The sequence below is a fragment of the Solea senegalensis genome, linkage group LG19, assembly GCF_019176455.1.
Source record: "Solea senegalensis isolate Sse05_10M linkage group LG19, IFAPA_SoseM_1, whole genome shotgun sequence".
NCBI classification, from domain to species: domain Eukaryota; kingdom Metazoa; phylum Chordata; class Actinopteri; order Pleuronectiformes; family Soleidae; genus Solea; species Solea senegalensis.
In genome coordinates this window covers 12,710,064-12,725,571 of record NC_058038.1, presented here as the reverse complement: position 1 = coordinate 12,725,571, position 15,508 = coordinate 12,710,064, and the positions used below count along the sequence as shown (strand labels likewise).

At 39.9% G+C, this 15,508-nt stretch overlaps 1 protein-coding gene across 1 annotated transcript; it reads right to left on the bottom strand.

Annotated features, from left to right (window-relative positions):
* Positions 1-5,654: 5,654 nt before the first annotated feature.
* Positions 5,655-15,006, bottom strand: LOC122784845 (heparan sulfate glucosamine 3-O-sulfotransferase 6-like). Its single transcript, XM_044050219.1, has 2 exons — positions 14,182-15,006; positions 5,655-6,528 (listed from the first exon to the last, which is right to left on the bottom strand). Exons 1-2 carry the CDS (start codon positions 14,676-14,678, stop codon positions 5,907-5,909), a joined length of 1,119 nt encoding a protein of 372 aa, XP_043906154.1. The 5' UTR covers positions 14,679-15,006; the 3' UTR covers positions 5,655-5,906.
* Positions 15,007-15,508: the final 502 nt, after the last annotated feature.

Genomic DNA, 15,508 nt, shown 5'->3' with positions numbered 1-15,508 from the left:
ACATTCTGGTTAATTTTTTTTTTGGACTATTTTGCAAATGTGAAAGTCCCAGCCGTTTCTGAAATTGACAACAACAACCATGCTACGTTCAAAGTCACTCAAACCACCGTTCTTCCTCATTCTTACGCTCACTTTGAACTTCAGCAGATCACGTTGACCATGTGTACGTGCTTATACACGTTGCTAGCATGTGATTGGCTCATTCTATATTTGCATTAACAAGCAGTTGAACAGCTGTACCTGTAGTCACTGGTGAGATTTTAGGCCTGTGGGCTATTGATTGCAGGGTTTATTTAGATAACACATTTAAAAATGTGCTTAAAATAGAGTAGATATACAGTAAAATGCAATAATAAAGGAAAAGCTGGATACTGATCTGATGCTGGATACTGATATGATGCAAGAAAAACACATTTGCTATACACTGACATAATACACAAGGTCTTGTTTTACAGAAACTGTTACTATATGTGACATATTACTATGGACGTGTTATAACATCAGTAAACAGCCATCAGCAGGATTATTACAGAGGGATCTTTCCAGAGCCATAGGTGATTTGTACTGAAACACAGGCTTGAACATGTTGCACATGGATCGTGAAGGGAAGCAGTCATGTCATGAAGATCCATTTAATGATATTGAAATCACACCAACATGCATGTTTTTAACTTATGACAAAAGACGCGTGTGTGCATGGTGACCAGTAGCCCACTCCTGAGAAAAGAATCCACCGTCACACGTTTCCGTCGGAAGGACTGAGTCACAGTGGATGCATATGACATCAGCAGGCATGCACCACATGGTCAGTAGATTGATCGGTTTGAACTTTTCTGGAAAGGCAGAGGGACTGTGGCATGCATAGGTCTCGTCTTCTCATCGTGCGTCCCACATTTTTGCATGCTACTGTAGCAGTTAATACATCTATCCAGTCTCTCCTTGTGTTTCTTTATAAGCCAAATGATGACAAAGTGATGTGAAAAGTCACATATGGAGAGTAGTTGCGAGTCTCTTTCATTCAATCGGATTAACTTAATTAATGGTAAGTTAAAGTTAATGTTTGGCTCAAAGTTGCAGGTGCTATTGTACCATGGACCACAGAGTCATGCGTATAGCAATTAAACAGCAATTGATTCAAGCGGTCTTCGTCTTAAATGTGTTTATACTGTAGATATATGAGTTTTCTTTGTCTCTATGTGGCCCTGTGATGGTCTGGCAAAGTACAAATGCTTTGTTACTGTACAAAGTACAAAATTCATGTATCTGCACTTTACGTTGTTATTTACATTTCCTAAATAAATTGTGTACTTTTACTCCACTACATGTCCTCTAGCAATTGATAGTTTACTAACAAATAAAATCAGAAGAAGAATAGTTGGTAATATTTGTATTTTCTAGTCTTGACGAGCTGCTTTACACTATAGTTTTGACATGATTCACCCATTCACACGCTTCAACATGGAATTAAGTTTCTTGCGAAAGTCATTTTCTGCTACATTACTTACCTTTACTTTACTTTATGCAAGACTGGCAACAGAGTGTTCCCACCTTTACCCCTTGTCAGCTGGCATTGGGACCTCATTTGAAGGATAAAATAGTAGAAGATGGATGGATGGATTGATGGATGTTTGTGAAAAACGCTTTAATCCATTTGAACCATTGTCTCAAGTTTTACGATCAAGGCCCGATAATCCTACCATGGTCCGGTTCTCTGTGGACTACAATGGCAGCCGACGTATGTGCTGAAATGTGTCTGGAAAAAACGTGGTTGTAAAATCCTATTGTAAAAGATCTAATTGCCATATCCCTCAAAAGTTCCCCAATTTGTGCTGAGCTACCATGATCATTTGTACATCTCTCAACCCCAAACTACTCTCTCATCAATTAAAGATGGAGTCACAATTTAACAAGACATTGTGGGGCCCAAACCACAGAGAAGAGAGAAAATCCCCAAGCATTTCTTCCTTGAATTGAAGGAGACTGCGGTATGGGTGGAAAATGTGTGGAGTCTTTAGTATGAACCATCTTCATTTGTGGCTGCTCAAAGGAAAACCACGTTTACACTGTAATCCTACGTTTTTTATCTGCTATGTAGAAATCAACCCTCTTTTCCTTTAGCCCTTAGAGCGGTTCATCCTTCCCTGCGGGTGTTTCTAATTAGTCTGACATCTGCCCATTATTCCCGAATAAGAATCGCCACACAAAATACACATCCCTCATCACGTCTCGTTTCAAATAGTCTCAGTGGCCTGTTAACTCAGTCCATATTGGGTAATTTCCATTCATACAAACAAATCCACTATGGCAAGAATTGATGGCACGCATTAAAGGGTGGGATTAAATACTTGGGAGCCTGATGCCAGTGAGAGCTAAACAAATCCCCGTCCCCAGGAGAACGGAAGATTTGGAGTTGTTATTTATTGTCTGTGTCTTTAAGTTGGGTTTTTTTTCGGGCAATTTTACATTCTAGTTCACTTAGAGAAAGATACCGTGTATTATCTTGCGATCATCTGGATTTGGCACCACTCTGAAATCTCTTTTTTTTGATGTTAAATGAATGTGTTCAGGCTTTGGCTCCGTGTTATTACTGCAATCTTTTTTTTTATTATGAGCAGCACAAGATGTTAAATCTGACACTGATTATAGTCAGCGTAGTATAGAATGCAATTATTGTGTGAATGTAACCACACATTGTACAATAGTGTATCATTCGGTCATCATGTTATGATTAATTACAAATGTTCTTCTGATTTGTGGGAGAGACGGAAAAAAACAAAACCGATTATGTGGTTAATAAGGATCCTCTGGACATTTTTAGATAATTCAAAATAGATTAAATAATAATTTATGTTTAACGTAGGTTTGAATTGCCAAGTCAACATTACTGCCACTTCTCTCTTTGTGTGTTGTTTTGTAGTGAAAAGTCCAGTGTCAGAAACTACACCACGTGTTAATGCACTGAATTATTTGGAAGATTTAAAAGTTATATGTGTAGCCTATGGTGCTGAGCCCCCATAATGGACTGATAATAACAATGTAAAACAGTCAGACACTCTTTTTTTACTGAATCACATCAGATCATGAATTTTGTGAATTGCCATACACCTAAAATGGCGACGACAGCGTCATAAAACATGACTAAATGCTGGTGTTGTCCACAGTTTCCCATGGCAACCATGAGCGGAGGCTGACATACTGTACAGGGGCAATATTTTGCTTAGATCTCAGAGTTGGACCAAGTTATGGTTGAGTAAATTTGCAGCAGATCTTCATGTTCCACTCTTAGACTACGTATTGTCAATAATTCACCTCATTTGGATTTCTCACATCATTACCACTGTTAGGCCAGAACGGTAGATTATACTAAACCTCCTGCTGATTTAATGAAAATTAATAAATGGGCCAGTTGTGCAAATACTCATCATAACATCTTTGCCAGCTGTTGGGCTGGCACGGCCGCCACACGGAGTAATAAAACTTGGCAGAAATGAAGTGAGCTAAGCACGTTTAAATTTTAGTGGGGCCCACTAAAAATTAATGCCAGACATATATAAAAAAAAGAGGGGGATATGACTTAAATACTGACTGGAATCAGAAGAGCCCGGGGTGTGTGTGCATGCGAACAATCACAAATAAAAGTTATTTTTACGCTCACAAAGCACTTACACAAACAAAGCTCAGTCTTCATTGATTAGATCAACGATAGATCACCGATTACTATGCAGTGTTGAACATCTGCATTTCAGTCGGTGCTTATATCAGTTATTCGGCTGTTCCAGACGCTTTTTTTTACCATGAAAGAGAAGAGCTCTGCTACTAATTTTGAGCGCAGGGAGGAAAGAGGGGGGGTGAGCTGGGTGAGCTGACATCTCTCATAATTAAAGGCCACAGTGCACGCAGACCTCAGACTGTATATGTGGCCTCACTGAGTGGAGGTGGCAAAAGCAGAAGCAGCGAGAGAAACTGGGAAGATGAAGGAAAGAGTGAGATTTTACCCCAGTGATGCCAGGAGACAAACAAGAGTCAGGACTTGGAGAGGGTGTAGACGAGACTATGTGTATGTGTTTGTTTTTTACAATCTGTAAAGCAGGGATCGGCAAGTGGTTGAGGGCCAATTTTTTTGTAATGGCTTTGTAATTTGCATTTGAATATTGAAATGCACACAAAAACACACGTTTGCAGCCTTAAGCTAACAATAATGTGGATGTTATTATATATTGTGCATCATTTCAATTTTAAGAATTGCTGTTCAGCCTTTATAATAATAATAATCAGAATATCATGCAAGTGGTTATTTTACTCCCCAAACCTGGCTGTCCATGACAACAGCAGTGTTTTTTATTTTTATTTTTCAAACCAAACATTTAGTTTAGATTAACTGTCAATTCTAGCAACAGAATCTATTTGAATAAGTTCATATTTTTTCATAAACTCCGGGCCACCAACTGCCGACCACTACTGTAAAGCATCTTTCAGCACCCTTTAAAAGTTCTTCATACTATATTTTTACTAATTATTACCTTCCTCCCTTACCTTAGAAAGAATACAGAGACAAACCAAACACTAGCTCTGGAGAAGGCCTTTCATATTTTCTTTTTTATTTTACCGGATGGTCATTGTAAGTTCTGTCACAAGCGAAAATGGAGTGACAGGTATTTCTTCGCCATCACTGTTGGATGCCACTTAATCCTTCACACTGAGCCTTTTAGGGTTTAGTTTTTCAGGGTAGCAGGCGTTTCATGAGTGGACTTTTGCTGCTCAGACGAGAAAGTTAGTGAGTGGTCGTCAATCAGATATAATATCTGTCGTCACAGATATAATGAATGGAAAAGGCCCATAGGTTGCTGTTAGATACATACATACACACATTATACATTATATTCATACATTATAGAGAGATGAAACAAAACGTCATCGTACAGGGAGTCACCCCTGTGGTCTGCATGCTTTACATATATGGCACCAAAATGACTCAAAATATTCACAGATCAAAACTGCAAAATTTATTGTACGTGAGCAGCTGATACAGTCGGTACTGTCCCAGTTCAACAGAAACAGTGATGTGGCTTTCGAATGGAAACACTACTGACAAATACCTATGGATGGGAATGTGTTCTCCGATCGATGTCACACATGTGACGTTTGCAGATGAGGTATCGCTGTGATATGAACAGCAGAACACAGAGAAATATCTGGCCACGTCAGACTAAGATATACACCATTCCAAATGCCATTTGGAGAAACGTAAATAAAATAAAAATATAAATGCAGTACATTTTTTATTAACACTGCTAATGTTAAACAAAAAAAGGAGACATTAATTGCCGAGTACGACATCTTTTTTCAAATGTCCTGTCAATGAACACATGATCGGTTTCGATGTCTTGCGTTGTCATGAAATAAATACATTTCTTTCAATAAAAAGTGGTAACTGTTGTATTTCAAATCAACAGAAACTATAAATAGCTTATTTATTAGGAAAACATGAAGAGCGGGCAAAAACGATATTCAAAGCGATCATTTTTGCGTTCCCTTTGGTGCCTATTTTGCATATATATATATATATATATATATATATATATAAATATATATATATATATATATATATATATATATATATATATATATATATATATATATATATATACATGTACTTTTGCACAACATTAACATACAAGCAAGAGAATGGTTTGATAACTATAATCCATTAAGTATGTGTGTAACTTGCATATTAGCAGCACTGTGCCCATGTCAGCTTCTAACGCGACAACAAAGCAGTGGCAGTTCATGAGTGCTACATGTCACATTGATTCCTCTGAGGCAGAAAGGTCCAAAAAGTGTTCCAGTTTGTGGCCTTTGTATTCCTCTTCCGTCCCTGAGAATATTAGCCCAGTTTATATGCCGCTCTATTTATCCCACCCAAAGTTTTGTCCACTTATTTGGTAGAAATGGTGGTTGAAGGGCCTGTAGAAGTCTCTGAGTCTCTGTAGGACCTCAGAGGGGATCTGGGGATGGGGTCTGCCCTTAGACTTTCCAAGGCAGCGAGGTCTACTGCTTCCCTCAGGCTTCTTCAGGCATGGAAAACCCTTGGTCTGGTTGAAGTAGAAATGTTTGTCTGAAACAACCCTTTTCAGACCCAGAAAGTCCTGAACCCGGCCCATCTCCCCAGCAGGATCGCTAACCAGCCGTTCACCACTAACAAACAGAAAATGAGACAGGGGGAAGTGCTGGAGCCAGTTCTCCAGATGTTTGGCATAGAGACCAATGCGCACAGCGCTCCACGTGGTGTCGATCAGACCAGTGGAGGAGTTTTTCAAGGCCAGGCTCTGGAAGGACGGAAGTCCTGGGTTTTTGGACAGAGTCTGGGTGTAGTCAGACACCGCCCGTGTCACGGGATCCCTAACCACCACAATGAGCTTGGTTTGACAGTTCATCGTGCAGACTCGACTAGGAGCCTCCTTTGTGACAAAGTAGCTGGGGGTTTTCTCCATAGTAATCTGGCCGTCCAGCGTCCGAGGCATCAGGTTCCTGAAAGAAACAAAGAATCTCATCAGATATCACCAAACCTGACTGATCATTTAATATTTCTCCCCTTTTTGGAGCCTAATAAACAGCTAGCAATACAATCCAATGGACATGGAGTAGAACAGCTAATGAGACTAGGCTATAAAATCAAAACAATGCGCTAAAAGACACTAAAATGTTGAGGTTCAGAAAGGGTGCACTAGGCGGTAAGATGTCAAATTGGTCAAATATACATATTCTCAAATACTGGAGCCAGCAAGTTCAATGCTATTTGATACCGACTTCAGTGAAAATACCATCAAGGGATAATGTAAACACATTATATACATTAGACATTAAAGCACCCCAAAGTCTGTGTGATTAAAGCTTCAAAGCTCTGTTTCAAAAGCTGTGTTTAAGTGTGACGGCCCCAGATGGCCCCCTCTCTGAATCTTACGGTAAGGCCATGCACAACAGGACCATCCACTCACTATGGGCCTGATGAGTCAAAACCACAAAGCCTCAAGACCCACTTAACAGCAATTTCCTACAGATTTTGAACCCTCATTCTTCCTGAAAGACCCCCCACCCCAGCTACCCTCATCTCCCCTATGGGCTCCTGCAAAGACCCAAACAGACCAAAACCTTCAGGAAGTGTGACCAGGGGGTGGCGAGCTGCTGAGCTCAGCTCGTGTGTTAAACATATGCCTGCAACAAGGACAGATCCTGTGCAGAAAAAACGCAATGCACAACTGGATTTGTGGTGGATTTTCATTTTTTGTCTCACATGACAAATGGATGATGAGCAATGTTCAAAGGAGTGAATGAATTGTAACTCACTTACGCTGCACATGTACTCTTCAATCTTATACTGTGTTACTGGCAGAGCTTTTATGTGACTTCCAGTAAAATAAACAAGTCACGGACTCTGTGTGCTTTATTTGTTTCAGATTGGAAGTCTGCATGAAGTCCAAGTGTCAATGAAAAGAGGGTGTTCTGATGAATGACAGTTGCTCTCGGAAACAATGTGTTAATTTTGCCTGTTGTAGTAGTGAACTTGATGATTGCAAGTGCAGTTTATAAAGGGGCTCATCCAGTTTATCCTCTAATAAAAGCTGGCGGCAAACAATTTTTCAATTGAAACCAATCAGTTAAAATACAAAATGTTGCCATGCAGAAATAATATCTTAATCATAACATCTTGAGTGCACTTGATTTGTTTTGTTCCATTTCGGTTGAACATGGGGGCCTTACAAAACAGACACAATGGCAATTTTAAAGTGTAAAAAAACAATGTTGACTGTGGTTGAAATCAATGGCAAACCATACAACACTTTCAGTGACTGAAATATTGCTCTTAAAACAAAAAGAAATGCTGTTAAAAGGCAAGCTTATATGATTCGTTAGAAAATAAATAGCATTGTCTGTAACTTCGGAAGTGCTCGTAGATAAATTCTGTAGGGGAATGTAAAGGTTTTGTTGGAGTACAAACTGGGGAATCGGTATCGGTCAGCTAACAATGTAAAATTCGGTACAATCCAAAATCCTAGATATATCACATGCTTAACTACGCACAGACTGTAAAAATGTAAATTAAAATCAGAAAAGCATTGAAGCAGAGTCACATTTGGGATGTTTTTCTTTTTGAGGGAACAATATTTGTTACAGTTGGAGAATTCTGTCTTTGAAATGAGCGTCATAGTTCGTAAATGCTCTAAAATGTCTGTATCACACTAATATCAGTATCGGTAGATGCTCGAGTTTGAGATATCAGTATCAGTATTGATATTATTGTCACATCCCTCGTATAAGTTAGTCTTTGTACAATCTGAATTAGACTCATCACTGAAATGCTTCAAAGATACCAAGCTGGCCAAACTGAAAAATAAAAAAAAGACAAAGTCACAGACAACTTGACTTCCAATTAAGTCATTTCAATCCACCTCCATTAAAAGACAATTCATTGATTATTATCTAACTATGGCTGCAAATGGCCTCTCCATGTCTGTCTGTCCTGTTTATCTGTGCCTAATCGATGCGTCTGTCTCTGTACGACTGGATGCTCAGCATCTTTGTGTGTGTGTGTGTGTGTGTGTGCACATCGTCAACATAGTCACACAAGAGAAACACTCTCTGCTCTCATCCAAAGTCTTTGAATTGTCCTTCACTCCTTCACCTAAGTGTCACTCCAGTAATTGACCAGAAGTTGTCTTTCCCTACTCATGAATAGTTAATGAATTGTGGCTTCTGCCCCCACTCTACTCGGGTCCCTATCTGCCTCAACACAATCAGTCTCATTATCAGAGAATCAATAAGAGCCATTTTCGATCATAAATCTGTTCTTACATGGTGTCAGAGAATCCGCATACAGATCAGGGATGATTAATCTCCCGGTCAGATTTCTAATATATGTATAAATCATACATGTGATGCTTGTGTATGTTTCACAAACACACCTCTTTCATTTCACTTGATTTTGATGAAGATGTTTTTTGTTCAGCTCAGCACTGGAAATCCTTGCCGACTAACCACATGAGTGTGGAACTCCCTGCTGCTAAGAGGATGTCGTGCTTTTCCTCCCACAAGTGTTACAGCACTGATTACACTGCTGATATGTAGTAGGCAGTCTGGATCACAAGATTAAATACTGTACTAACGCTGGCAACAAGGATGTGGCCAAGAGACTTCCTGCCCCCCTCTGAGATTACGAGTTCCCCCACTGCAGCCACATCCCTCAACAAAGAGCTGTGTATGCACTCAAAAATGAAAGATAATTTTAAGCAAGAAAACCAACGAAAACGGCATTGTTTCATTTTCTCTAACAAAAGCAGAACTACACTACGCTATGGATTGTTATTTACTGAGAGTGACTGACATGCATCGTAAAAAATGGGAAGTGAACAACAAACTGAAGGAAAACCTTTCCCAGCTGTGATAAAGGGAACCCCTGGGTCACGGATGCCTGGATGAATGATGGAACCTCCATTTATCTTCCCCCTAATCACCAAGTTTGACTTTATAAGATAAACTACAGTTTCAGATTAAGATTCAGTTTAACCACGCCTAAAAGTTCATCATATGCACAAATCCGCATAGTAATCACGACCCTGAACACATAAAGACGATCATCGTTGTCTGTGGAGCAGTGAGGGCGTGTTCTTTGTCTAAACAGAAACATGAGCGAGCATTCAGGCCTCAAAGTGTCCGTCAAAGGTACTAAAACACAAATGAACAACACTTACACCAAACAGCCCGGAGACGGATTTCAGGGTGAATAACAACGTCATAAACAACATTTTTCGACAATATTTCAAACACACAAAAATATACCTGATGCACTGTGTTTGTGTGTGTGTATGTGTGTCACACTAGTGTCAGCCTGGAGGTAAATGTCAGTGCTTATGATTTCCATCAACCTCTCTCTCTCTCAGATACAGAGAGGAAGTGGATGGAAACCACATGACGACAGAAAGACTGTTGCCACCCACAGATTTTAAATAGACTGTGTTGTTTCCAGCTTTTTCCCCCTTTTTGTTTTTGAAACCCACCATAAATAATGATGCAGCAACGGAATCAGAGGAGGTTTTTCTTGATGAGACGGCTGTGACACATATGTCTTTAAGAGCTTTAAGAAATTAACCTGCATGGACCTGCTTATTAAAATAAGAAAATACAAATATAATAAGCAGAATTAAACTACAAAGCCCAACCTTTGGGCATTATTGCAGTTGTGTGAGTCTCTTGAATATGTGTGATAAAACAATTGTTTGTTTTTTTGTAAATGCACAATTTATGTTGGATTTGTAAGCCTGTACTTTGGTACGACTTAACTTTAAGCATAACTACCTTGCACCTAAAACACTTTATCATCTCCCATTATGTCTATAATAAGCATCTATACATATCTAATTGCAGCACAGAGCTAATGCAGCATGACTGAAGCCTCCCCAATATTTTACAGGCGCCCCAGAGAGCACCACAATGCACCTCAAATTATCATAATTCCCTCCATATGGGTGTGAGTGTGGGCCTTTTTAAAAAAAAAAAAAAAAAAAACTCTACAACACTGCCTCGACCCAACTCCAGCCAAAACCCACCACCACAAAAACAGACTACAGTTTCAACACTTCAGAGACCACTTCCTGTCTGTTACACCGATCAGCCGAGGTGTTCGCTCTCTATCATTAAAGGCCTCATGGTTGCACACAGAATGAGGTGTCAGGAAAATCACCCCCGCTGCAGTGGAAAGTGTTGTGACCTGTGCATTGCAGGCCTTGTTCAGCATTTCAAATGTCTAAACTCCACACTGAGGTCTGAATCGTACTGAAGAAACACATGTATACTTAAATGCAGTTCCGGGTAATTTAAGGGTTTAATGAATGAAAGTACATAGAAATTTTGTGGCATCATTACTTAACGCTATAAAAGCAATACTTAATCAAGATTCATTTACATTCACCAGTGCAAAGCATAATTAAAGCCATCGACAAAGAGTTCAGGTTCAATACACATGCAGCAGATCAATACTCTGTCATGCCAAATCAATATCTTTAAATATGTCTCTAATTGTATTTCAATTATAATAGCAAAGATGTGAAAAAAATGACATAAAGTCTGCAGTGATCTTATTGTTTCTGCAATAGCTCAAAGAAAATGATTTTCTTTTAAGGTCTAAACATAAAATCTGAATCAAAAAGGGAAAATTAAATGTGTGGCTTCCAATCAATCAACTAAAAATTGTCAATACAGGCAGAAAATACCAACTCTGTTATTCACCTGTTATCATGTAATATTCTCATTAACATAAATCTATTTAATGAATGACCACTGTCATATTCTGAAATGGCTGACATTTCAGTGTGCCCTTGTGCTGCTACCCTAAAAGGATATTTCCTATATTTTATACGTATCCAATCAGTCATGGCCTTTGGTGTCAAAACAGTAAGTCAAACAATTGACAAGCTTTCAAAATACTGATGAGACTTGTAGTTTTACCTCATATAGAAATGCATAAATGATCTTTTCATAAATCAGACTTGTCGTTTTTTTCCAAGTTGTAATTTGGCTCTTGGATACAAAGCCTTGAAAGAACCACTGTTTGTTCTGCTACAAGGAAAAAACAACAACCCAAAAACAAATGTGTTCAGTATAACAACTTCAAGATACAAATAAATAATTTACAGCCACCTCATGGTGGCAGAGCTGTGACAATCAGAACCCTTGTGCCATAGAAAGCTGAGATGTTGTGTGGTGGCTCTCAAGTACCATATGACAACCATCACTCCACACATTCCTCTGAAACCATAAAACAACACAGAAATTCATTAAAACTATGTGCTATTTATGGGTTCTCGGTTCCCATCATCCGCTCACATGCAAACAAGGGGATGGAGCGCAGAGACAGACAGGGTGGAGAAGACAGAGAGGGGAAAAATGGACTGCATTGCCCGGATAGAAGAAATGGAAAACATGCATGAAGGTTTAAGTTTAAGTTTGTCTCCGTAGAGACAATGCTGCTGGAACAATGCATGTCTGTGAAGTGTCTCCAGCGAACGACACGGAAAACAACTCTCGTCCATCACAAACAGTTTGTGCTTGTTTCTCAATCCAAGACATGTGGAACCAGGCAGGATTATCACAGGGAACGTGTTCTTGTCTGATATCCTAATCTGAAACAATGAACGACAAGGTGACGTTTTCTTTGCTTTCTTTGATTGTGATTTTTCCTGCTTCAATCTAATAATGTAAACATGTCTGTTTTTGTGTTCATCCTTCCAACTATTCTCCACCTTGGCTTTCAGACACACTTCCATGAAAAATCTTCAGTGACTACGTTTGTTGGACCGCACACACAACCCTAACCACATAACCTTCCTGTCTTAAACTTATCTCTCCTCATATGATCAGCCCTGGAATAATGATTTGAGTAAACTGGAGCAGCAAAAGTAGTATTTTCTGAATATGTCAGAAAATTTAACGGAAAAATTAATTATCTGAGGAAATATTCAGTTAATGAATTGATCATTTCAGCATTTGTTGTGATCGATCTAAGAGGATGTGTGTGCACAAGAGGCACAACAGCTTCACAGAGCCAGTCAGGCTAATTAAATCACACAGAAACACACATAAAACATGGCCTGGAAACACCAGGTCTGCCACAGGTATTTCCACATAAAGATGTTGCCACCACTAAATGAATAATAAAGACAGAAACAAGGAAGGGGACGAGTGAAAATCTAAAATAGTGTTAGATAACCTGCATGTGTTTGTGATTGTGTGAAGAACAGAGAAGAAGCTGAGCAGTCTGCTAAAATTATCATTGGTGTAAGTGTTTCCATGTGTCCTTGTGTTCTCAGTTGAAACAGATCTAAGAGAAGGGAGTTGAGGGAAGCAGGGGAACAAAAAAAAAGTCACAAGCAGATTCAATTACAAGCACAATCTTTTGCTGTCAAAGTGGTTGTTAATCAGCCGTTCTCATCCCGTCATATACCTCACTCTCCCCTCATGACACCTTCAATACTATGCTCAAGGATTCAAATCACTTTTCCTCTGACTCTGCTGAGGATGAGCTTGTTCTTCTCGCAGAACATCTGGAGATGATAAGCTTCATCCAGATCCAAATCCATCTTCAGAGCCTTTGACTACACACAAATGATAGCTCTGGTCAGCCCGGTCACCCCACAGCAGCTGTTGTCACTGTGACAGTAGCCGATGAGCGTTTCATCTGCCTCCTTTTATAGTAACCGTAAAATTGTGAGTTGCAACCAAGGCTGTTCACATGTGCATTCAAGCAACTCAGTCACATTTGTATCCTGAGAAAAATCCTTAGAAAAAAAGAGTAGTGATTGTTATATGTATGTTAATATTGTTCTTTAGAACCATTAAGGTGAGAATATTCTACGTGGTATATGTGTCATGATGAAGTTTATTAATGTGGTTTGACTGTCAAGATGATGAACTGCTCTGTGGGGACCTCAGCAGCATTTTTGATCCACACACACAAAAAGGAGAATATTGGCTTGAGTTGATCTGAATACATCAGTCAGTCTATGTGGCTGAGACATGTTGGTGACTCATGTCTATTGACATGAGTCACCAACATGTGTGTACAGGTAAATACTTGTCAGCTGTTTACCTGAGCTCCCACTACCTGTTACTGTATCCTGCAGAGGAAGGACATAATCACCAGCATTTATTTTATCCAATAATGTATATTGTTTGTTTGTTTCTCTGTGACAGAAAACGTAATTTCTTTCTTTAATTTGTGAACAAGACAAAATATTTCAGGACACCAACATTTTCAGGTTTGGGAAACACCGATGGACACTTTCCACCATTTACTGCCATTTATAGACCGAACACTAATAGATGTATCGAGATTATAATCACAAAGGAGTTATTATGAATATAATCGTACAGTCGAGGCCCCGGGGAGGTTAAGATAACAGATTAGGATCAACCAACATCTGGGATTTGGGCGTTGATCCAGATCCAGATCCGGGATTCAAGATTAAAAAACAAAAACACACACAATTCTTAAGCTTGCAAGATGCGCAAAACTCCAAAAAGCCTTTAAGAGCTTTGTTTCTTCAAAAATAGAAATACATATTATGAATAAATACATATTACTGTGATCAGAATAAAACATGCTCATGTGTTCATAGAAAGAGTGCATACCTGTACCACTCCAGCCCTTTATCATAAAACCTATCAAAGAAGTGAGGCTCTGATCCAACAGCTCTCACGTCCGGATGGATGCGCAGAAACTCCAGCAGAGCGCGAGTGCCTCCTTTCTTCACGCCGATTATAATCGCCTGTGGAAACCTTTTGGTACCGAAAGTGTTGGACACGGGGATTCCGTCGCTGTGGGCGCTGTCGTTGGCGTTGTCCGGCGCGTGCTGAGGCGGCTGGCCGCTCGCGTCCACGGGGGCTGTGCGGTTGCGCTGAAGCGGCGCGTCGACGAGGAGGAGACGCGGCGGCGGTCGCAGGTCGTCCAAAATCTCATAGTCTCTGTCTGAAGCGCGGTGGCTGTAAGGAGTCCTCGGAGCCGAATCGCAAAGCGCGGTGAGACAGTAGAAGAAGTAGGTGAAGATCAGGACCATGGTAAAAAACACCGAGACTTTGGACAGCGCCTTCCCAAAGTTGAACCTGACTCTGCATCCGCTACATCCCATGAGGTGATCTCCTGCTCGATGCCAAAGGACCAAGGTGGTGACAGCATGCTTCTTCTTCTCCTTCCTACATTTGTTTGGAGGTGATTCTGTTTGGTTTATCTCGCAGAACCTGTTGCGTAAAACTGAGGCATCACTTGGAGAGTTGCTCACAGCGGCGAGATGGCACACGGGATTTTTCTCTAAAAGTACTTCTCATAGTCTTCTCTGCTTTGTTTGTTTGTTTGTTTGTTTGCTTGCTCTTTCCAGAATAAATGACGATAGAGTCGTGAGATGTTGGTAATCAAGCTTGACACGCTTGTTTGCGCACAGCCTGCTGTGTCAATGCACTCTGAGGTTCTCTAATCCCTCATTCAAGGTTTCGCCTCTGCCTCTCCCTACGCCCCTCTTTTTTTTTTACAAGTCTCCACCCTTCCCTTCCCATCCCTTCTGACGCAAACATAAACAAGGGTAAACATGGACTCTTGTATTAACTTATATGTTAATTTCTATTCACAAATACTTTTTTTTTATTTCGAACAAAAGTATGCATTATCATCATATCTAAGAAAACTTAATCTTTGAGGTTTTTCTGTCATCACCCAAAGTGCCCAAAGAATCAAGAATGTCGGCCTTATAGCAGCATAGTGTGCAACACAAGCAACAGAACTAATCGTCTTTGTATCATTTGTGACATGAGAAAACGGGTCCACTTTGTTTCAAGCTACAGGCACATCATTGTTTCACAAATGTAAACCGACTCCACTGAGGACAATCCTCTTTACCCCTTTGAACCCATGTGATAGATGCCTCTGTCCGCCCTGCGAATAAGAGATGCCCCGAGGTTGTCTATC